We start from the raw sequence: 26059 nt of genomic DNA, 5'->3' as shown, positions 1-26059 counted from the left end.
AGGTAGCAGAAGTCTAACTAATTTTTTATCCTAATAATGATACCAAAATGATCAGGTCAATGATCTGTTGCCAATTGGGGATTTGACCTGTGTAATTTTCCCCTTTTTGTTGTACATTTTCCAGATATTTTCAGCATTGAAACAAAGAAAACACTTTCTCCTTCTAATGAAATTCTCATAATTATCACCATGGAGAATAAGGATAATTTCCATGGTTAAGTTAACCACTACATTTTATCTAGTCATCACATATTTCCCCTCCCATCAAATGTTTTACTGCTAACTTTTTCTACTTGGCACATAAGTACGTTTTTTAGCTCACCTTCATTCTGCTTCTTGTGAGGCCCTGAGTTAACATGATTCTTATAATTGACTTTTCTAAACATGTCATTCTAATGACTTCCCTTAGAACTCAACAGCAAAGTTTATTATATGGAGTATCCTGAAAGAGATTTTATTTGTCCAAGGTACACTCACAGAAGTAATACATCAGAGGTAAGAACTGAAAAAATGGAACAGCTGTCATGTCATATAGTTTCACCTCTCTTCATATTTACTCTCTATGCTACACAAAGAAGCTGTTCTTTCAATCAGTAGCCTTACACTTTTTTCTACTCCCACTCATAAAGTGATGGATGGATGAACAATTAGATGGATGGATAGATGGGTGGACAGATGGATGATAGATGAAAAGTGGATAGATAATAACATTAAATTCAAGATTCTTAAGGGACTGGTATGGTATTAGCCGCTGTGCTTCAAGTATTTTTTGAACTAAAGTAAGGAAACTTGGAAATACTATATATTGACTTTATGGTTTTTACTTTAGAGTAAGCGATGATAATAGGGAAAAAAGGTAATACTATGATTATGCTAATAAAATCAAATAGATTAAAGCACATTTTGGGAAACAATAGCCCCCAAAAAATTGAGTTTTTAGAATTAAAGTTCTAAGAACCTTAAAGTTTCTTTAAGATATTTATTGGCAATGGAACAATTTTCTTAAGTCCAGTGAGAGGAAACGTGACACTATGTGGTTTCAATTTTCTTATGACAAAGTAGATGTTTCTATGAAGAAGATGCAGTAAGTGGCTCATCCAAACATATTTGCAAATTACAGACTGACTTGTCCAAGTTCTTTGAATATGCAATTAGGCTTGTACTTATTCCTGTTGATACAGAATTAATCCATGGGCAATTAAACTATCTCTTTGGGCAGATAGCTATTCAACTCTTAATGTAACAATATTATTCTACTTCTCACAATAAATAACGTTGCCTCATTTTCCGTTCTCTCATAGATCTGGCTACTAACTTCCCAACAATTCGTATGTTAGCTCTTTTTAGTACTGGATGTCCATTCACTGTAAGACAAAATATATAATTACATTATTACATTTGTAATTAATAGGACAGAATGCAGCAAGCTTTTGAAATAGTATTACAGGAAATCAATTATGGTTATGCTAGAACATATAAGAGATTTGACTGTATTACCTTCAAGTGTATTACGTTATGTTATATATCATGCCAAGAGACTCAGCAAGATTTACTGTTAGACCAGAGTGGAGAAAAGGCATGTCAGAATCTGGATTCTGCCAATTACAGTACATCTGAAGTAAATTTAATGCAACATATGTTTGATGGCAAGAGCAACAGTACTAAATCTTTTTGCATCACAATGTAACTCATTCTAATACTATTATTCAAATCAACGTAAGCTCCTATTTGTATTGATAGTGGTTGATGCAGTTCTGTGTATAGGATTACTTTCCAAATAAGAAATAAAAGCAATAGTTTACTGTGATCATCATCAAACACAGTGCTAATTTGCCAATAGGGTAGTACATTTTGATCCTTTAGGTCCTATTGTTCTTACTAAACAAAAATATAATGAACTGTCAGAACAGTTTAAGTTCTAAGAACAACCCACATTACTAACAGGGTATGACTTGATGTGTTGTAAAAGAAGAAACAGGGTAACATGGCTGTTTTTGTGTTTATCTATATGGCCATTAGACAAAAAGAAAGGTTTTTCATAATTAGAAAAAGTTAATTAGACTATAATGAGAATATTTGAAAATGACTGCATTAGTAATTATCGTCTCAAGTGTGATCACAGGGAAAGGCAACCAACAATTGTCTCAATCTAGTAGTGACACAAGATAAGTATGTGAGTTCTAAAAATGAAATTTGAGGACAAAATTATTTCCAACTGTTAATTTTTTTTGACAATAGGCACCATTACCAACCATGTATTTCATCAGAAAGAAGATTGTTGAAACATGTTACTCAAAGTAGGTAAAATAGAAGGAAAATGAATATAATGTCCCAAGCTCTTGTTCACACACATTTGTGAGGAAATCCAGGTTTAAAAGTCAATCTTAATTTTGTTACTTTAGAAATGGGATAACAGCTATCTTGTATGGTTATTGAAGGAGCCCAAAAACTTTGCCAAAACATATATGTGTGACAATGAAATATTAATATTGATTCATCAGCTGTAACACATGCACCCCACTAATAAAAGGTGTGAATAATAAGGGAGATGAGATTGCAGATGAAAGAGTGTGGGGAACACTGTATTACCCACCAATATTCCTGTAAACCTAAAATTCCTCAAAAAATAAAGTCTATCAGTTAAAGGATATGTCTGAAGTTTCATAAGTATTCAAAAATATAGTTGTTATACTATTTTTAAACTATTACAGTATGATAAAGTTTTACAAAGAAATTTCATTAGCAACTGTGTAAGATCATAGGAAAAAAGTGTGTGTGTGTGTGTATAGATATCTGTCTCTGCTCTCAGTTCCTGATGAGCTCTTAAAACCCTTTAAGTTCCTAAGTAATATGAGCCTTGGAAGCATCTTTTGTTCTATTAGGCATCTCTGGTTCTGCCTCTGTGTATGAGCTGGTCACCAGAAAGACCAATTCAGGGTCAGAAGCTTGGAATTTTCACCTCCCCTGACTTCTAGAACACTTACAGGAGGAAGACTCCATAAAAATCCCAACAGTAAAGGGTTTGGAAAACTTCCAGGTGGGTGATGTAGGGTAAATGTGTTTCAGGCTTTCTGCCCTCCTGCCATTAGGATGGCCCTGCCTAATGGGGCACCTGCATTTTGTTACATTGTTATAATTGTGTTGTTTACCTCTGTGGGCCATGGCAGCAGTATTGAGATATTGGCCAAGAGAAGCAGAGGCAGGAGAGAAAGAACAGGAGAGGGAAGGGGAGAAAGAAGGCCAGAGAAGCCCAGGGTGAACACTTGCGGGGGGCTTGTGCCAGCCTCCTGGCCCCCCGGCACCCCTGCCTGCCATATACCTGGTTGCTGCAATACATAAGGGTGCCAGGACTCTCCTTTACCTGTCTGGTCTGCTCGGGTCATAAAGAGAACAAGCTCTGTCCCTGTCCTGCCACTACAGTGAACAAAACACACCAGGTGGGTGATGCACCCCAAGTCCATGAGGACAAAAGCTCCTGTGCTTGGGAGCCACTCAGATCTTGTCCACTCAGATCTCTTCATCTGGCTGTCCACCTGGATCCTTTACCATATGCTTTTACAGACTGGTCAGTGTAAGTGTTTCCCTGACTTCTGTTAGCCACTCTAGCAAATTAATCAAACCTTAGAGACAGATTCATGAGAATCTCTGATTTGTAGCAAAGTTGAACAGAAATTGTGGGTAACCTGACAACCCACTACATGTGACTGGGATCTGAGTTGGGTGACAGGGTGGTCTGATGGGGTTGAGGCCTTACCCTGTGGGATCTGGTGCTGTGTCCAAGCTGTCAGAGTTGAATTAAAATGTAGGACACACAGTTAGTGTCTGAGAATTGCTTGTTGGTCTATGTGGGTTTGTGGGAACACATTAGAATTGATGGCCGAAGTTAGCTATTGATAAGAAGTGGAAATAAGAGCAGAGTACTAAATTGTCATCTCAAAAATATTTCAATTAAACAAAGGATCATTTAATCTTAGGAAGGATGGAAATAAAAGTATACGTGATACATTTTTAATCTTCCAAAGTAAATACTCTTGACCTTCATTTTTGTCATATGACAAAACAGATTCCGAGAACAATCCTTTTGATTAAAACAAGGCAAATCCTGAATAAAATATCAAATGCGTTTTAACTGCATTGCTAAGCTGGCTGAGACAAAAGAAAAAGAAGAGGCCAAAATCAAAGTAAAATCAGTAACCTTAGTGCCAAAGTCAGTCTTCTGGACTGGGATTTTCCACGGGGCCCTGGATATCTGAACCACATTTGGGGGATGGTGAGAAAGGTGAAGAAGCATAGAGTTCACCCAAAATGGAGAGTTCAGCATGAGACCAAAATGGAGAGCTGGGCTGTCAGAGCGGGTGTGAGGATGTCAAAGGAAAAGGAAGGAGTCGACGAGAAGGAGGGGGAGAAAAAGGGGAACAGTGAGAGATGAGGGGGGTGGAACAGGAGGAGGAGAGAAGGGAAGAAAAATAAGTGAAAACTCCAATGTAAAGGCCAGCCAGGAACTGCTCCTGCTCCATGAGGCTGGGTAGATGGGGCAGAATCCCAAAGCCTGCCCTTGGTTTGTTTTCCACTTTTCATCAGTTATGTGGCCCAAGAATATCTAAAGTAAATTTTTAATTTGTTGGGCCCAAAAACAAAGGAAAACCTCTCTAGAGGAAAGCACCTTTAACTAAGGCCTTTATAATATGCCACAGAAAGGTATTTTATGGAGCCCCTACATTACATTGTTGTTTGCGATAGAAAAGCAGACTACAAAGCAGTATCTACAATATAATCCCAACATTTGAAGAAGGTACATGTACAGGAAAACCACCTTGGTGTTACATATCAATACATTGACAATGGGTGGAATTGTAATTTAGCTTTAGTTCTTATTTTCTTTTTTTTTTTTTTTTTTTTTATAGAGGCATGTTTTTCTTTATTTGTTTGCTTGTTTTGTTTTTGTTTTGTTTATACATGCACTGGGTACAGTCAGAGGCGCGGGAGGGTGAGAGAATTCACCAGAGCCAGAGCGGGGAGCAGAGCAGGCAGAAGGACCGAAGTACACTGCTGAGGGGAGCAGCGGGCGGCAGGAGAGGTCTGCGCACCATGTGGGACCCTCCTCCGGTGGCCGAGGAGCAGCCGGGGATTGAACCGGCGCCGCAGAGGCCGCGGGCAGCTTCGCAACCCAGCGCTCTACCGCTGCGCCACCGGGGAGGCCCTAGTTCTTATTTTCACTTAACCATACTTTCAACGGGAGATAATATTTATGTAAAAATATCAACACTAGATATTTTCAAGTTTCAAGATTGGAATATGTGGTAGGAAGTCATTTTTAGTGTAGAAAATATTGATAAATGAACAGTCAGATAAGAGTTGTCTTTGTTTACACTTTAATAATACAATGAAATGATTTTAAATTGAGAAAATATTCAAATAAAACAGACAATCTGCATAATATGCATTTTATAAGTTGCATTTTCAGAGAAGGGGCACTAAATTTTTCTCAAATGTTCAAGTATGTTTCTGCCCTCTTTTACTTTTAAGCCATATCTGTTATTATTTTTCATTCAATTTCCCTGACCTACTCAAGGTTATATATTATCCTACACAATTGGCTACTTCTTATGAATGCTTTAAAAATGACTCTTTATAGAGAAACATGTAAAGAAAATGAACCACAACTGAGTAAAAATGAAAATACACATTTAGGTCATTGAGCACCTATTAAGACTTATTTGTTCAGGTTCATGCTAAGTGCTAGGGGATGATTTAAAGGGCACTAGCTGACACCTTTCTGGGTTTCCATTTGCTATTCTAGAAACAAACCAACAAAAGCAAATACTGCAATTATGTTACCCATAGAGATTTAGTTAGAAAAAAATTGAAAGCACCTGCCACACAGTTTTACAGCCCCACCCACCAGAACATTGTTAATAGTCAATCGAAAACAAAAATGTAATCATAAAAGATAAACAACTGAGGTCATATTTAAGCAGTTACACTTGATGCTAGTGTATAGCAGGAATTCAAGTTTGAGTCCAAGTTTTGTGTATTTGAGGACCATGTGGGAGCACGTCCTAAAGGCTGGTAGCACACCCTCTAGGGAGCTTTTTGCAAAAACCAACCAAGAAATCCTTGAGGGGAAGTCTCAGTCCAATAAGACAGGGATGGGTGATTTTATGTACTCGGAGCTGCCTCTTGCTAAAAGGATTTTACTTTGACTCTCCACCTCCCTCTTCCTGTCTTTTCACCCCCCACCCCAGGGAGTTTTGGGCCTATAACTTCCCGAGGGGAAGGTCCCATGAGAAATGATAGAGCTAAAAAGCTATTTTCCTACACCATGTCCTCAGGATACTGAGAACACAGGGCATCGCTGTGCAGAGACTGAGGAAACTATGGTACATATGTCAGGAAAGGGGCTCCTCCAGCAGGTTGACTTAGGTTTGGCATTAGCACAGATGGGCTTGGCAGGTGCTGGTGGCAACCAGCAGCCCACAGGCACCTTCACCAGGCTTCCTGAGCTCCAGAGGGAGAGCAGCAGAGAGCACTGCAGTGGCTGGGGGCAGGAAGGCATATGGGATTCTGTATTGTAACCTAACATGGTGTGTTTATGAGCACATATGACATATCCTACAAGAATTCCTAGAAATTGCTGCAGTTGTCTGGGTTGCTTTCAAGGAGACCAGGAACTGCAAAAAAATAGGTAGAAAATTCTATGTGACTATAGAATTCTAAATTCTTTGTGACTATATATGAATGTACATATGTGTATCTGTATGTAGTCGGATTCGTTTTGGGACACTAAGCCTTTCCTCACTATTCCTAGATCCAACTCTGCCATTCAGGCAGTCGTCATGGCTGTCTTGGGGGTGACTGAAAAATAAGTCACCCCATTTCTGATGTGTATCAATTTTGAAACAAGGAAAACATTATAAATGGCTAATAAATATTCTATTCTTGAGTTCTTAAATATTCAACTTCCTATTTTGTAGTCTGTATAAATGGGACACATATGGATATTTAGTGGACTTGGCTATTGAAAACAACATGGAAAATTCTGTGACTTCCATATATGCACTGCCCTCCAGAAGAAAAGCCCTCCAGAAGACAACCGCATTTCATGAAGGTGGTTTTAAAATACAACACAAAAACAATATTTTCAAAAGGAAGGCTTCCACTTGGAAGGGTGCAGCTTAGCACAGAATGTATAGCATTTTGAGGATCAAAAAAACTAGAAACTGAAGAACTTAGCACATGGACCATATGGCAAGGACGACTGTGTGATGACAGGAGAACCTTTTCCAACGCACAGGGATTCCAAATTGGATTAGTGGAGGGGACCAGTGCAGGAGCAGAGAGGGGGTATCATGGGCGCTGGGGAAAGGATCCCTGGTACCTTGCCCTGAGGAACTTCCATGACAGAAAGCATATGTGGGGGGGCATCCAGGAGCTTTTTGGAGGGGGCTGCAAACCCCTTAGAAGAGTCACCGTTCCTCCAGTAGTAGCTGCGGGCAGTGTCCAGATGGTGGTTCTGTAGCCTGATGAACAAACTGCAGCCCACTGTGGTGTGAAGATGGGGATTTGTGGGTGTCCATGGTGATTCTGAGAAGTCTCAATGACCAGAGGCAACCACACTCAGGATAACGGGGGACTGGTTTATGCGCTTCACTAGCAGGCCCTGGCAGGTAGTAATACTGGGGACCCCTGAGGTCCAAGTGAAGGGACCACAAGGGGAAGAATCACACTGAAGATATTGCTCAGAAGATGAAAGGAAATGAGAGAGCATGCCTTCTACAAATGCACTGAGGAAGGAAATGAGAGAGCAAGCCTTCTACAAATGCACTGAGGAAGTAAGCGATTCGATGGTATAGACAAACAATAAGCAGCATAAGAGCATCAAAGGTAGTAAGGCAGCTTATAGCATGTTGGAATGAAAGAAGTCAGTCTGATTATGAGTAGAGAAATATGTTCTGTGTGAAAGACTTGAGTGTGGAACCACATCATGCTCAATCCAGAAGTCAGTCTCATTAAAAGTGATCAACTTGCCAGCGTCGGGTGCGGGAAAGGAGTTGACCCAAGGAACTTCAGAAAACAGTGTTTTCACTGGAAACTGGAGGCTAAAGACAAAATGAAGATGGACAGACACAGATGGATAGACAGAAATAACTACAGCTGTGTTTACAAACATGGGCTGGTACTCTCATATGCGCACGCGCACACACACACACACACACACACACACACACACACACTATAGATCTGCGTGTGGGGAAAACCCACAAACAGTGCTACCTCAACAGCAATGAGCAAATCTTGTGCTCAGATTCTGATTTAAAAATGCTATTCTCTGGCCTCCCTGGTGGCGCAAGGGGTTAAGACACAACCTATGCTGCTATCTGCAGCCACTGTAGCACGAGTTCAATCCCAGGCCAGGGAGTAACCCACATGGCACAGCAGACCTCTCCTGACTCACCTGCTGCTCCCCTCGACCTTGTATTTCACTCAATCTGCCTGTTCTGTTCCCCACTCTGTCTCTAGTGAATCCTCTCACCCCCCACACCTCTGGCCTGTACTCCAGTTCTTGTATGAATAAATAAATCTTTAAAAAAATGCTATTCTCCAATAAAAGGCCCAACGCTCCTTGGAGAAATGGCTAAGGTGGGGATTATATAAGATGAGTCGGCAGAATATTGCAGTGCCAGAAAGGAAACAATGGAAAAATAAGAAGGAGAGGGGCATGTCAAAGAGACTGAGGAGCCAACCTGAAATGCTTCCAGGAAACAACAAAATAATGTAGATATGATTAGATGTCAAGCATAAAGAAAATAAACAAGAGTGCGAGTGTGTACTGACAAATAACTGATTGAATAAATAAATGGGAGAGAAAAGATTTCATCCCATAAAAATTCTTTCTGGGCCTCCCTGGTGGCACAAGGGGTTAAGCCACAACCTATGAAGCTGTCCGCAGCCTCTGCAGCATGAGTTCGATCCCCAGCCAGGGAGCTACACACGTGGCACAGCAGACCTCTCCTGTCTCGCCCACTGCTCCCCTCAGCAGTGTATTTCACTCAATCTGCCTGTTCTGCTTCCCACTATGTCTCTGGTGAATCCTCTCACCCCTCACACCTCTGGATCTTGTATGCATAAATAAATAAATCTTTAAAAAATTCTTTCTGATTTATATAGCTGCCCCTCTTGAGTGGGAGCTGGATTTATCTGTGTCAGAAGCTGGGTAGAGCTAGAGGGGAAGAAATTATTTACAGTGAGAGCAGAAACCTGACAAACATTCCCTTGGTCAGTGATCAAAGTTAATATCATGAGGGGTAAGAATAAAGGTAGCATATTCCCACTGATATGACATGACGAGAAGAGCTCTTCATCTATGTGCTATCAGCCTTATGTTTGGAATAAAATGTTTCGGCCTTTGTGTATTTTTTTAAAATAATAAATTTTATTTTTATATTCCCCATACAATTGCAACCCCCCCATTCTGACCCCAATCCCTCCCCAGCCTTTGTGTATTATCCTTTCATAGATGACTGGGACTCTTCTCTAAGTACTCAGTCCTGATGTCTACTAAGGCAAAGGATGCTAACCACTTCCACCTTGTTATAAACTTCCATTTGGATATTCAGGCCCAATTAGAAGAAATCCACTCTAATGAATGGTCCTCCGCCAGCCAAGTTTACATTTTGTCCTTCAGTCATGATTGTTTCCTTTACCTGGATTTCATCGTCTGCTCAGAGGCTTCAGTGATGAGGGTTTAAAAGCAAAGACATAAGAAATGAAAATACAAGAATAGTTTTAGAGTGTTCAATGGGAAGCTTTAAGGAGGTGATAAAAAAAAGACAAGGAATAAAAGTTGAAGACTTTAGGATCTATGTAAAAGACACAAATAAGAAATTTCGTTGAGTTGTATTCTAGTATGTGAGATGAACATAAAGAGGAAGCCTATCTAGGAAATTTGAAAACCTAGGAAAGAAAATGTGTACGTATTTATGTACACATTTGTATATCTGTGTGTGTGTGTGTGTGTGTATATATATATATATATATATATATATATATATATATATATATTCCTTGACCATTCTTTTTCCGTCTCCTTGCCATAAAAATGAAACTCCTATGGTGACATATTAGGTAAGACTTGAGCAAGTGCTTCATCATTCGTTTTAATCTACATTAGGGCAACAGAAGAGTGAAGATTCAAACTGTCAAACTGTCTTCTGAGAACAGGAAAAAAAAAATCGCAAGGATTTAAAATGTTCCTATATAGGGGCACAAAGGAAAGAGCAAAGATGTGCCGAATCCTCTGTTATAATTTATTAAGTTCTAATTGAAATCCAATTGATCTTAACGGTATTTAGATAAGGACACCTGATAGACAAACTTTTCCAAGCAGGGCTGTCAATACATCATCAGGAAGTGATAAAAATTCTGGTGACATTTTTAGCACTGAGCTTAGAGCATGAGGTTTAGAATCAGAAAGACAGAATTCAAATACTGGCACTTGTCTGAAGCAACCCTGTAAGCTTCAGAAAGATGAGCTTGCTTTTCTTCTACTGTGAAATGAAGAGAATAATAGTACCTACCTCAAAGAATTAGCATAGAGATTTAATAGAAAATGTATATAAAACACTTGATTACAATTTGAATACAGAGTAAGTTCTGAAATTTAGGCTGCCTTTATTACCTTTTCCTTCTTTTGTTGCTCTTCCTCCACTGAAAGGGAGATAAGTTTATTACCATCTGGCCATTTATTTATTTATTAGATAGATTAGGGTTTTGGGGGAAAAAAGTGATTGCTATGTGACTGCAATTTCCAGAACAAGCAAACAACCCTTCCCAGTGGATACCAGATCGTTTCCTCTAACCTTTTCCTACATAGTCTGTATCTATTCACTACCGTGATGCTGTGACTACTTTCTGATCATTGAAAAATGTAATTATTCTTCTGCTCTAACTAGATTTCAACACTGAACAGAAAAATACCAACAGCTATTTGCACTAAGTTTACCCTAGAAATATTTGGGGGGAGCTAAGTTCTTGAAAGATAATTTTCTCTTTTTCTTACTTTACTCTTTGGTGTTACCCAACATGACTTTTATGAAGCCTTTTTTATTACTATCCTCAAATTTTAACTGTTCATGGGAGCAGCGTGTATCAAGAAGCGCCCCCATAGTTTGTGATCTTTTCCTATTCTTTCCTTCCATTCCCACGATGTCAATATGCATATGCTCCAGAAATGTTCCCCTCACTGTACATCTCTCCCTCCTTCAAGCATCTCTCTTGAAAGACATTTTTCTTCTACTATGACCAATTATTAAGAGAATCAGTCTATTCCCACTTCATTGAATTCTGGAGATTAGAACCCTCTGATTCAATAACTACTATTAGTATAATGCTTTGTGTATATATGGAAACTCAGGCTTGGAGAGGCTAAGTAAGTTATACAATTAATTGATGGACTACAAGTGAAAACTCAAGTTAGCATTACTCTACAGTTTGAGTTAGACAGGCAGCATCACATGGTGGCTATGAAAACCAACTCTGCGTCATACGGCCTGGGCTTGAATCATTACTCAGATGCTTACCATCTGTGTGACTTTAAAACAATCTCTCTATGCTTCAGTGTCTAAATTTGTGAAATAGGGATACTGACAGTATTCCTACCTATTATCGTAATGACTAAATTAGCAAAACATGCAATAAATGATGTAAATGACAAAAATCCACATATAAAATCCCATTTATCATTAACCACTATGTTACATTGCCTTTAACATTCAAAATTACTTTTAAAAACAAATGCAAATGTATTAGTCCAAATAATATAGATGACTAATTCAGATAATAAATATGGATATGATTTGGCCTATTTAACAAAGCAATAATTCACTGAGCTATCTATGCCAGATATTTCATTAGTTGAAATTCGATCAGAGTATGCAACACATAACAAATGCTTAATGAAGATGATAAAATAATAACTAATATTTATTAAGGCTTATTTTGCATTAGGCACTTATTGATGTGTGATAAGTACTTTAATTTTCCCTATTATTAAAAGAGGAAACTGACATTAACAGGTAAAATAACTTGCTCAAGATCAGAAGGAGGTAAATGTCAAAACTGGGCTTTCACCCACAGTGAATTAGAGAGCCTCTACAGCCTACAGCAAGACATGACTAAATATTACCTACATTTTCAAATAAATATGCTCAACAATTTGTAAGTCCAGTTGTTGGTTATCTTTACATTGCATTTACATTTGATTTAATAATCTCACTGAGCGATTGGTCATTGACTTATAGGTTAAAAAAAAAATCACTAATATAAAATGCTCCCTGAATCTTAAATTAAAAATAACTCCAGAATATGTGCCTGCTAACCCTATAGGAATGAATATGAATAACTGTAAATGTAATTTCCCCAAGAATCATATAAGAAAGCTATAGCTTAAAAAGGTTAATAACAACTCTAAAGTTGAATAAAGAGAATAAGTGGCAGAATAGAGATCTGAATGTGGGTTGGTTTTTCTAATCATAAAGTAATTTTCACCAAACTTAACAGCTTCTAAGATGGATTTTGTTTCTTAAATTTGCCAGTCATGACATATTTTTTTTTTCCTTGCAAACAAACCTAACTGTAATAAAATCAATCTGTAATCATAGGCTCAAAAGCATCTTTTTTTTTTTTCTTGAGTAATTCTACTGTCATAAACAAGTTGCCTGGTTATGAAAGACAAAATTAGTGGTACTACCTCCTGGAATATTTATCAGATGGCATCTACTGTATTGGTAGTGAAGAGTTTAATGTATAATATCCATCATACAATATCTGGATAACACATGAATATTGTGTACCAGTCTAGACAGTTTCGTGCCTGAGACAATTTATAATGCAATCTGTATCTATAAGATATAATAAACAAAATAGGTTTATCCTGTTTCTTCTCAGAAGGACTACAGCAACAAAGACCTTGTGTTAAATCTCCAGAAAGAAAATATTGACTAGACTGATGCTGTTATAGCAAATTCAATAAGTAAATGTGAGATGTTTTTTAAAATGCACTGGATCTTATTTTGTGTCAGACATGATTTTAAACACTTTATATGCACTATTTAATTTATTTCTTATCACAGCCCTGTGTAACAGGTACCTTTATAATATCAATTTTGTATGTAAGGAAACTGAGGCACAGAAATTTAAGATAAATTTCCTGTAGTTATAAGGTAAGTAAATACCGCACTGAACTTCAAATCCAAGTGATGTAGGTGAGTAATCTGAGTTCAATCCATAAGAGTAACCACAGCCGCAACAACAGCAAAGAACGAGACTACATAAGCAATTTACATGCATTTTCTTATTTATTCTTGATTACAACCCTATCAGATGATATTATTGTAATTCTCATTTTACAGGTAAGAAAAGTCATGGTGCATGGAAATTAAATAATTTATACATGATCTACTAATGATTGGCAACATGAGGAAGTGACTCTAGCCAGATAATAGATGCTGCATTTTTGCCTTTTCTCTCAATATTATCTGCAGAAATATTTAACTCAAATACATTCTTCTATTTTATGCAAATATTTTACTCACTTTCTGATCTCACCTCCAGGAATCTAATATAGAGTGAATATTGTGACTTGAATCCTTCTTTCTAGAACTGTTCTAGATCTTGAACAGCTGAAACTGAGATATCCTTGAAACTAAGACTTTGTTTATGTTAATTATCTTGATTTGGTTTTCAACCATTTACATAGGATTTGGAAGTAAAAACTGATGTGGAAATCCTTTTTTCTGCACTTTTGTTACGTTTCTGCAAGCCAATAAGGCCAAAGAGAAGTGAGTCTGTTCTGCTACAGAGTTTCAAAGACTGCACTCCAGATTTCTGGGTAACTAGAAGGATTTGTAGCAACAGCAGTGAGAGCTTCCCAATCTCACATCCTCATCTCTGGATCATCTACACGTGTGTGTTCTTGAATTCATAGCCCCAGAGACAGCCATGAAAATGGAAGCTTCTCTGGTGGGTCAGGCTCAATATCACTGAGTCATTCATGGCAGCCCAAATTAGAAACCGCCCTTTCATCCTCCAACAACTTATTTATTTTTTTTTAAGATTTATTTATTGCATAGAAGAACTGGGGCATAGGCCAGAGGTATGGGAATGAGAGAATTCACCAGAGACAGAGTGGGGAGCAAAACAGGTGGATTTACTGAAATATACTGCTAAGGGGAGCAGCAAGTGAGACAGGAGTGGACTACTGTGCCATATGTGGTTTAGCTCACTGACCAGGGATCGAACTCAGGCCTTAGTAGTCACAGGACTGAGACTTAACCCCTAGGCCACCAGAGAAGCCCTCCAACAACTTTTTTTGAGTACTTATTATATCAAAGTCCTTTTTTTCTTAACATTTCTAGTCTGCTGTTTACATCCTCTGTGGCTGAGCCTTGACTGTTCCAACTATTTTACTACTATCCCTTCTGAGCCTTGACTGTTCGAACTATTTTACTACTATCCCTTCATTCCTGTACATCTTTACTCCACCCTTCTCTCCTTAGTAATCCTACTCTAATGCCAGGTTTTGAAAAGCCCTTTTGACCGCCAAGCCTAATAATATTTGGTTCCAGTTTAAGAATGTTAATATCATTTTGAAGGAAAAGGAAAATTCATGAAATAGAATGCTCAGATTTTGATTTGCTATGAAGACTTTAAAACAGTGAGATGTTCCTAGTGAAAGTTTGTTTGTATTTTCTTCTCTGGTGTACTTAAACTTGGAACTATGTCCTGAAGCCTAGTTCCCAATTCCTGCCTCTTTCACTACTGGTGCTATACTCTTTGCTCCTGCTGCTTTAGCTGCTTCACCCTTGCCCTGAAAATTCTGTTTCTTAAAGGAAGTGTAGGTTCTGTATTTGATATACTTGGCATTTGCTACAAAATAAAATGTCTTAAACATGTGAGTATAAAACCCAGAGGGCAAGATCATGCCAAGTCCCTTGGGCAGAGCCAAAGTATTAGTTAAACCATCTTTGTTGTCTTTTTCTAGGCTATTCTTTATTAGCAACATTAACCAAGGAGTAGCAGTTGAGGAAGTCTCAGATTCACACAGTCAAAAAAAACTCAATAACTTCATATCGAAGAATAAATATTGGTACCAAGCACCTTGCTGAATTTGTACTCAGCTGCACACTAAAATAAATACCATACATATTTATACGTGATGGTTGTTGGGAAGAATATCATAAGGGTAAACAACATTTGGGAGAACCAACAACCATTTGTTTCTTTGTACCTGACCAAAAATACGTTCAGCTGGTATTTGTGCTACTACATCGATGGGCGCCTACGGCCCATCTGATACTTCTCTCACCCTCTTCCCTACAGAAGGGAAGGAGGAGACAGAGGATCAAAAACTATGCCCGTGTCCCAGACTGCCATGGCCCAACCAGAGAATTATCCTAACACAGGGTAACCCCCGCATCACCACAAGCAGGGCAGGCAACTCTTCGTTGGTGTCTGGATGGCCACTAGGAAAGGTTTGGTAGAAAACACAGAGATTAAGTAAAACACAGTTTCCACTCAACTCTCAAATTGTTTTAAACATTAGTTCAAAAGTCAATCACATTAATTCATTTCTGTGGAAAGAAAGTTTCTGTGGAAAGAAATTTTACACTATGGTTTCTTTCCAGACCATCTACAAAAATATGAATCTAAATCCCATTGCTATTTTCTTGCTGTTTCATTGTGTTTTTCCTACATATTGTATAGTAATTCATTGATTCTTCCTCATAATTCACAGTTCGGTTTAAATTCCAATTGGAAGTGTGGAATTTCTTGAGCAAATATAATATGAGCCACAAGATTATCTTAATTTAAATCTAGTATAAATAATCGCTTGATAAAATAAACAAATGTCTATTCCATTTTTAAAATGATAGAGCCAGCAGAGGAATACTTGAGCATTTCTTTCCAACGATTTATCATGAACATTTTCAAACATACTAAATATGTGAAAGAATTATACAAGAAAAAACACTTGGAATCTATAATTAATATTTCACTATATTCCCTTTATCAAGCAACTTTCCGTCTATCTGTCTTGTTTGAGGGCTTTGTAACCACTTGATCAGAGGAACAGCTGAAAATGACAAAACCTTTAAAAAGGCATGATTGAGTAGAAATTTCCCCACCTTCAATAATGTTTTCACTCATTTTTGACTTTGCTTTCTATCTAAAAATTTGGAGAATGTTTGAAGTGAACATGGATTCTGACTCCTATCTCAATGTTTTCTGCAGGTTTTCCCATGCTTTTCAATAAAGTACAGTTTGTTGAACAGCAGAGGAGAAAGGGTTATCACTGAGTATCAGACTAATATATAAAGCTCCTTACATGCCATCACTCTGCCCTCGATTTTTAAATAATGGGATTTTATAAAAAGACTGAATAAAGGACTCTAAAGAGATAAACTACAGAGAGATACAAGATGCTATTGCCAAAAACAGATAGCACTCAATTAGTTTTTTTAAAGGCATTCTTATCACATCTCCTCCTAATATTAGCTTTCTCAATAAACAATAGCCTGCTGCAATATTGCCAGGGTTGCCCAGCTGAGATGACAATGTGCAATGACAGATGATCGGGACAGTCCGAAACTGTTGATGTTATTCACAAATGGCCCTTATAGTTGTTAAGATTATTCTATGAGTCTAACATGAAACCACATTAATATTTATGTGGTAAAGGAGATAAGAAATACATTTTTTCTGCAATAAAAAAGGAACTAAAATATTTTGTGGGTCCATTTTCAGCTACTAACTTTTATCTAATTGAGTCTGATGTGTACATAAAAAGCAACAAACACAAATCTTTCTGCCTTTTAAAAAGGCTTTAAATCTCATGTAGCTATTCAAGATCTTATTTAAGGCCTTCGGGTTATGCTCCCAGTGAAAGGAAATAGTTAAGGAAAAAATATCTGTACAAATTAATGTAATAAATACCACCATCCACACTAGGTCATGGCAGTGTCCTATTATAAGAATGACTTGACTACATTAAACTACTGGGTCCGAATATTTTACAGTAATATTTCATAATCTGTTCTTTTCCTCCAGAGCACACAGAAAAATTCTGGTTTTAAAACAAACAAAAAAAAATTAAACCATCAAACCAAATGGTATCTTTCAAGATACTCTAGCACATTAACCAACTTGATAGGATTGAATCATTTGACCTTTTTTTTAAAAAAAAATATTTATTTATTTATACAAGAACCGGGGTACAGGCCAGATGCATGGGAGGGTGAGAGAATTCACCAGAGACAGACAGGGAACAGAACAGGCAGACTGTCGAAATACACTGCTGAGGAGAGCAGCAGGTGTGACAGGAGAGGTCTGCCATGTCATGTGGTACACTCGCCGGCTGGCTGGGATCAAACCAGCGCTGCAGAGGCTGCGGACAGCTCCACAGCGCTGCGCTTAACTACCTGCACCACCAGGGCAGGCCCGAATTGTTTGACTTTTTGAAGAGAAATTAAATTTCACTGAGATGCTAGAATGAAAGTAGCACATATATTTGTTACATGGTAATATTTTCAATTGAAGACAGAAGTAAATGCTAGCTAATGATAAACTAAAAATATGTAAATATTATCAATAAGGTCCTGACAGGTCTGACCCCTTCCTATTTTTGCAGTCTCATCTGGAATGATTTTCAAGGGTCTTCAGGAGAGTCAACTCTTTGGTTTCCTGCTACTTTAAAGAGATGCTGCTGCTTCTTATTTCAAGGCTCATTCCTTAAATAATCCTTACTTAGAAATGCCTTTTCTATGATTTGGTATCATATTCTTAGTCTTGAACATTCTCTATCTCACCCCTTCTTTGTTGTCCTCATTGAGATCCATATCTTTAAATATCATTAATTTGTTTATGGCTTTCAAATAACATCTCCTTAAATTCCAGGTTTGGTGGAATAGGGACCCTAAGATTGACTGTATATCAGGGAAAAAACAAAATTTTCCCATTCAGGGATGTAGCAGACTGACAAGAACAGCTTTTATATGATTCTGAGTTCAGTGACATTGTGTTGGTAACTAAAAGTGGTCATATTTGAAGTATTTAGTTAATGAGAATCAGCAAATACCCTCAAGTTACCTTAAGGGCACTCACAATTGCCTGTAATATTCTAGAGAGAATCAAGAAGATAATAAGAATTTAATGTTCCCTTTCTTGTCTGTCAGAAAATATTGCAATTTTAGTTATTCCTTGAAGATTATTCATTACTTCAGTTAATTTAAAGTAGTTCTACACACACACACACACACACACACACACACACACACACACACACAGAGTACCAAAGATAAAAATGGTGGTCTTGGGATAATTAACCCTATTCATTCAGGTGGGATTGCATAGTTATGGCAATACCTGAAGTCAGAGTAAACAAATTTAATTACTTTAAGGAAAATTTTGCTAATAACTATTATCTAGATTAAGGATCCTATGATATTAATGTCTCGAACCCCCTCCCAATCTGGATATTTAGATCAGGGAGGAGATACTTAACACAAGAGATTAGATTCTTCTTGAATTTGGAAGTTTTTAGTAAGAATCTAAGTTGGAAAGTTATATTTATATATTGCCTGACATTGCTGCTATAAAGAGCTATGTGTTATAGAACAATGGAAGTTGAGGTGAATGAAGAAAATATGCAAAGAGAAATAGTGCTAAGAGATGGCAAAAGAGTAAATAAGCATTCCATATCCCATAATCCCACGCAGCACAGCTATGCTTTCTGCAATTGGGTTTCACATACTTGCATTCAGTTGTCTAAATAAACACTCTTTTTGACTTGAAAGTATTTCTTAAGATTTAGTTGAGAAAAAAGTGCTTCATTTATATTCCATGGTATCAAATTGACCTCTTGAGATCTCCACTCAGATGTGTAGCCATCACTCAAAATTCACCACAAACTTTCTGCTTAATTCGCTTTTCAACTTCTTCTTCAGCACAGCAAATATCTCCATCTGTTTTTAGTTACTTAGGCTAAAACCATTAGACTGACTCCTTTTCTCTCTCACAACTACATACAAACTCATAGCAAGACCTGCTGTCTCTATCTTCTGAATATATTTAGAATCTGAACAATTCTCGTCATCTTCTTTATCACCAAACTCTTCCAAGCATTATAATCTCCAGGTTAGTGCAATTTCTCTCCATGGTCCCCATTTCTGACTCTCTTTGCCTCTTTACATTTCCTCCTCCTCTATCCCAAGTCTATGTTCTGCACAGCAGACCGAGTAAATCATGGCGTCTTCTGATCAACAGTCCACTGAGCTCCCTATTTCCCTAGAAAGCCAAAAACCTTATCACGACCTCTGCTCTTTAGCTCTCCCACCTCCAACTGTTTACTTCTTTATTTATTTCCTTCCAACTACCAGGGCTCCCCTGCTGTCCTCAAACACTCCAGACTTCTCCCCTCAGGTTCTTAGCCTTTGTTGTGCACTCTACTTTGAATTTCTCCTCAATTGTCCACTTGGTTCAATTCCCCACCTCTGTTTAAAAGCTACAGAGTACAGTTTTTCCTGGCCCTTTGATTCAAAGTGACACAGCACCTACCTCAGGAAATCCTACCCCTTTATTTTTCCATTTCCACATAAAATTTGCAATCATATAATACATAGTAAGTATTTTAATCATTTTGTTTTTATTTTATTTTCTGCTTTTCTCCATTAGAATGTAAACTCTTCCCTGGCAGAAATTTTTGAATATTTAAAGTTTTATCCCTATGTGCTGAGACTGGTGCCTAGTGTATAGTAGATGCTCAGTAAGATCTTAAACAAATGAATTAATAAATTCAGATAATAAAAATACTTGTAGGAGTGAAGTTAGAGAAATGGCTGAATTACACAAAGTATTTGTCTTCACTGCCCTAATTCAATGGAATATTGCCAACTCTTTGTTTTGTTCTATTTAGATTCTGCATCTGTGTGGATTTCATTTCCAAAATTTGGGGATGTATAGTAATTTAGTCAGGAAAAAAGTTATTTCCATGGATGCCTGGTAAACTGATTACAATGAAATTGGCACTGGGTCCCAGTTTTAATATCACACCATGGCATATTATAATTCTAATTTCCCCTATAAAGTTTTTCTAGTGGCAGAATGGGTACTTCCCCAGGTCTTTTTTTCCTACAGAATTTAGATAAAAAGCTCATGTTATATTTGGCATCCGTTCACTCATAGCAATCTTTTCAGATAAAAACATAATGTAAGTGAGAAGAAAGGGAAAATATCCTGCAGAATAGATGGGAATAATCCCATGAAAACTGTCTCTGGATGCTAATGAATCAACAATAAAGGCCCTATTATGGGATTGTTTTGAATGATATTGTTCATATTAAGCTTCAGTGATGTCAAAGACAGAATCGCCCTGAGGCTTAGACACATTAGTTAGGACAATGACACATATTTAAGCTCATCAATTTTAATAATGGTTGGTGCTTCTAGTTTAGATCAGAATGTAAAAATGGAACTTGAATTTTATTTTTAGCCTTATTTTGACATTATTGATCATATTCTTGAGCAGAAAAAAACAGAGACTTATATCGAGGCATCAATATGCTGAAATACACACAAGTATATATACTAATAAGTCAACACCAGCATTAAAGTATGTTGCATCACTCCATCTACCCCCAGGCTGAAATGGTAACACTACGTTTGTCTCAAATTTGTGCTCTCTCCCTCTAAGATTTTGAAGTCTGGTCAGACTGGTAATTGCTTCCATTGTCATTTGTAGACACTTTAAATTATAATGTAGGTGATAGGAGCTGCAAACAAAATGCATAGTCAATATATTTGACTTATTCATAAATCTAAGAAATTTAGAGAAATTTTAGTCATTAATGTTTGCAATCATATGTGAATAATGAATACCTCTATGGACCTCCAAGGATAATATGGATTGCAAATAAGACACTAGAATTTTATACCACATGAATGAGATGCTAAGATCACATGGATAGCATTTTCATATATGTAATAAACTACATTTGACACAATTTTGATTTTTACATATTCAATAAAAGTTATGCCACAAACAGTTGCTGATTTGAGAAATACTAAAATATTAAGCTATAAATGTATTAAATTTGAATAGCTGGATCTTTTTGACCACCTGTTTATTAAAGGAATGGTCTAAATTCTTCCACTATTAAGGATCACATTCTCTAGAGAACATTCTTGACTATGTCCTTTATTAAAATTCTCATGATGTTACATTTTCTATGAATGTGAAGATCATGTAGGACAGATTATGGAAAGTATGTGTCTTCATGAAATTTGAGACCTTAGCTTATTTTTTTTTCCATTTTACAGATAAGAAGCTGAGATCCAATAAAGTAAAGTGATATGGACCCATATTAGTAGTTATAATTGCATTATATGACTAAAGGGGATCATAATATGCTATCCCAAAATATGTCACTTTGGCAAAAGAATTATTTTGAGCTGAAAGCAACTGAAAAGCAGCAGATGCAGGGAGAACTCTCTGCTCTCCCACTTTGTGTCTAAAAGCAGGGCATAAATTTCCCTTTGTGAATGCATAGGTTGACAAAAATTAACAGACAGTGACCTGGGAGCTTAAGAAAAATTGCTTGTTAAAAGGTGATAAGTTATGCAACATTTACATTGATGATTCAATCACAAATTTATCTCTAAGACACCTAGAAGCCAAGTTACCCACCCCACCAGGATGTTTCCAAAAGAACTATATGACAAATCTGTTAATTCAACCTATTAAACATACAATATTCCCTTATAAACCTGGGCTTCTTTACTGTAGATATTCCTAGTTGTCAAGTGGAAAATTTGAGTAAAACTTGACTCCTTTCACTATCAAACCACTGCCAAGTCCTTTCTTGTTAATTTTACCCTTAGCATATCTTTCAAAGAAACTCAAGTAGTTCAACTTTTGTCCAAGACTAATTGTAATTCAAATTATAATCATCAACCATTCTACCAATGCATCAATTCAACACTTAGCAGTAACACAGACTAATGTTCAAGAAATATATTTCATGAATATGTGATTGACTAGACTGGATTTCTTATCCCCCTTTTGCTTACCCTATAATTCATTTTCCTAGGGACAGTCAAAGTGATCTTTTCAGTTCTCTAATATTATCACATCATCCCCCTATTTAAAACCCTACATTGACTTCCCATCACTTTTAAAGAAAAAAAATTAATAAACCTTAAAAGGTCCTGCATGAATGAATTGGTTAATGCTCTATCTTGTCCAAAACAAGATGAGAAATGTTAGTCTGTGCACTTGTAATTTATCACCACTGTATAGAATTTGCACTTTTATGTCAACCTCTACATTGAATAATTTGGAATCCTAAGTGTGCCATACTTCAATGAACGCAAGAGGACAGAAAGAAAGAGAGAAAGGTAGTGACCCCAAATGACACACATTTTTAAATTATTTTATGTTTTATTTGTGTTCAAACACAAAGTAGAGAGAATATATAATAAACTCCACATATTCATCACATAGGTTAAACAATTATCAATATTTTTCATTTATCTTCCTTGCTGAAATATTTTATATGTTGTCATGATATATACATATATATAATGTGTTGTCTATATATAGAATATTATGTTTCCATGTATAACATCATGTTTGTGAATTTTAGTCTTTCCTTTCCAAATTGGATGTCTTTTGTTTCATGATACTGCCTAATTGCTCAGGCTTATTCAACAATATTGTGTTGAAATCAAGTGGAGAGAGTAAACATCCTTGTCTTATTCCTGATCTTAGAGAAATACGAAATACTTGTGTGTATATTGTATATTGATTTTTATATCCTGCAATTTGACTGAATTTGTTTATTAGGTCTAACAGTCCTGGGATGGACTATGTGTTTCCTGGCTGCTCCAGGAAATAGACAGTTACTCATGAAAGCAAAATCTGACACATTACAAATTTTGATTCTCAAGAACTTCAAACTTTAAAAATACATGCTATAATGAAAATTAAACTTTACAGAAATAAGACTGCATTGAAACCATGAGCAAGTAATAAAATACTATTAAAATGTCAAGTGATCTGGAAAAAAATGAGATTGCTAGCAATGAGAAAAATATTAAATAGCAATGTAGGTGCTGCTAAAGAAGGATGAGAAGGATGAGTAAACTTAAAAAAGTTGAAATAAATAGAGTAGGTAGAAAATATGAAAATCGTGAAATATGAGGAAAAAAGGTTCCAAAATAAACCTAGTGGTAGATTTAAAAAGGAGTATAAAGAAAAAGGTGAAATATTATAAAGAAGAGTGGGTATTAAAAAAAAACATAATAAAATATATAGAAATTCAGGATTCTGGAATCCCAAACAAGAAAAATATTTATCAACATCTAAACACCCTTAGTAAAATTGTAAAGAATCTAAGTCCAAGAGCTGATTTAAAAGAATAAAGGCAGGACAATGCAGTTATATAAAAGTGAGTGACAGTTAAAATGGCAGCAACTATACACCCACATTACTATTGTTAAGGTACTATGGAAAGGGCCGTGGAAATGACTGTAGAATTAAATGTCCAGCTTAACTCTCATCCAAGACCAAAGTATAAATAGTGAAAATTTCAGTCAAATGAAAATGAGACTATTTACCATCAACTATGTCTACAGGATACCTTTCTGGAAAAAGAATGATTCCAGAAGGAAGTCTGTGATGTGACGCCAGAAGATATGATGAGCAAAAAAGCATTAGTAAAAACAAAAAATTCTAAACAAATGTTGAGTGACAAAACAATAAACAGCGTGAATTTAAAAATTATGAATGATAGTTTCCAAGTTCAGAAGGTAGGATTTCAAATGCATTGCTTCATTGTCATATACTCCTTGTTCTTAGCATGTTCGTTGCTATTGTTTCAATAGCATGTTTTATTTCAAATTGATCTGAATATAACTTTCTTTTTATTTGTTTTATTTTCCTCTTTGCAAGCTTTTGGGTAATTTCACACTACAAATCTTGATGGTGATGGGTAGGAACATGGAGTGTCTGTTTAATTTACTCTTACCTTAAATGCCTGAAAATCTTCCCATTATCTCTTAGACAATATTCTTCATTTTTTTCTGTCTTTATTTTTGAAATTCTAATGTGTCAGGGATGTACTGTATAGATGAATCTTCTAATTTTCTTACATTTTGTTCCTATTTTTATTGTTGTATATGTTGCACACTTGATTGTTTTCTTTTGATTTCTTTATCTTGCAAAGGTTCTTTTTTTTTTTTTTTTTAGTGGTTATTATTAGTTCCTAAAAAATGTTTTGGTCTTTCATTTTGTTATATGGGGCTTAATTTATGTGTCTCCCTAGGTTTTTCGATTTTCATTTGCCTCTTGGGTCTTGACTAAGTACTTTCAGAAAATCTTGTCAGGTCAGTACAGACTTATATCTTGACCTCCCTTAGGTTAAGGTGAGGTTTCATGGCCCAGGGTGCCTGCCTCGGTGGAAGTCCCTTCAGGCTGGATGCCCAGGTTCTGCTCAACCAAAGTTCTACTACTTGCAAACTGAATTGAAAATCATAGTATCTGGCTTTCACAAGCAGCAGTTAAATTACACTCTGAAGAGTTCATCTTAAAGATTTGCTCTGAATAGGTTGTATGTTTAATCTCCTCATCAGGAAACAGGGCTAATTTGAATATTTTTACCTAGTTATTCATTAACATAAGTCAGAGAAAGGTACTTAAATGCTCCTACAGAATTTGTTTGATTCAACAGTTACAGTCTTGAGGGCCACATGACTGCCTCCTGAGATGCACATTTTGTTTTTCATTGGCCTATACATTAACCAACACAGAAAACAATTTAGAAGGAAACCCCATCAAATAAAACCTGGCTAAAAGAACAAAGACCACAAATCTACAAATAAGTATCTAAAGCTGCCCCAATGAAATGTAAGAATTTAAAAGAGGCCAATTCAAATGGGAAAGATGTCACAAAGCAAAACATATAAACATATCTATAGCTGACATTTGTTTTGATCACACGTTTTTCTGGAAACACATGGCAGCTAGGAAGAAAATCCTATTTTCACTGCCAGCAGTTAAAGGGCTAACCTCCCTTGGAATCCAAAGTATTAGGGGTGTTATATGTGTTTTAAAACTCAGTAAGTACTACTTTACACGAATGGTAGAGATTCACTTTTCAGTAATGATAACTGCTTCTATTATAGAAATATCACTTGCTGAATATAGCTTTCAGGCAAAAAAACAATATGTGAATTAATAGACTTCAGGTCTAATTAAGTGCTGCTCTTTGGAGAATGGTTTCCATATGGGTACTTTGGATTTAACATTTTATTTAAGCACAGTTTGTTTTGTATAATAAGGGATAGGAAGTATAAAAGCATAAATAGAAAGGATCCCAATTTATATACTGCTCCTCTTTAACCACTGGAGAATTGCACAACCCATCTGTCATGAGTTGTCTGTTCTTTTCCAAAGAATGAAGGTGAATCTTAAATTATTCTAGGTAGCTCACTTCAATTTTCTACAACCATTTCTATCTGAAGACAGAAAAGTATTTGGGGATGCATAAAGTGCTATGCAAATGCAAGTTTTTATAATTAGTATTAGGACTTATTCTCTATTCCCAGAAGGGAAAAAATGAACAGACATTTTGCATCCTATAAAAATCCTGTAAGCCTGAAAACACTAATATGTTATTCTTTAGCCTTTTCTATACAAATAAAACTCATATTTTACTTTTTCCTAATTAGCCCTGCTTCTCAGTATGATTTCATTCTCCCTCTAGAACCATTGTCAAATTTTCCATTCCATAAATTTAAGTAGGAAATTAGCAAGTTATTATTAAATTTTAATATTTTAACAGATAAAGATGAACATTCCATTCAGGTCAATTGTGTCTAATATTTACATTCTAATTATGAATATTTTTAACTTGTAGAAAATTAGAATAGTACCACAAGGACTACCTGCATCACTGGGTGATCAATTTGATTCAACAGCATTAACTTTTACTCATAGTTGATTATC

The 26059-nt window shown here is 36.3% G+C and overlaps 1 protein-coding gene across 1 annotated transcript in view; it reads right to left on the bottom strand.

Moving 5' to 3' along the window:
• Nucleotides 1-1260: 1260 nt before the first annotated feature.
• Nucleotides 1261-26059, bottom strand: part of IQCM (IQ motif containing M) — a gene marked incomplete at both ends in the record, with an annotated part of 218706 nt that continues 193907 nt past the window's right edge. Inside the window, one exon of the mRNA XM_084245594.1 lies at nt 1261-1364. Coding sequence (XP_084101720.1) covers nt 1261-1364 — 104 coding nt within the window. The remainder of the gene's footprint in view (nt 1365-26059) is intronic.

The sequence above is a fragment of the Talpa europaea genome (genome assembly GCF_964194135.1).
Source record: "Talpa europaea genome assembly, chromosome: 10".
NCBI lineage: Eukaryota > Metazoa > Chordata > Mammalia > Eulipotyphla > Talpidae > Talpa > Talpa europaea.
This window is presented reverse-complemented; position numbering and strand designations above follow the sequence as displayed.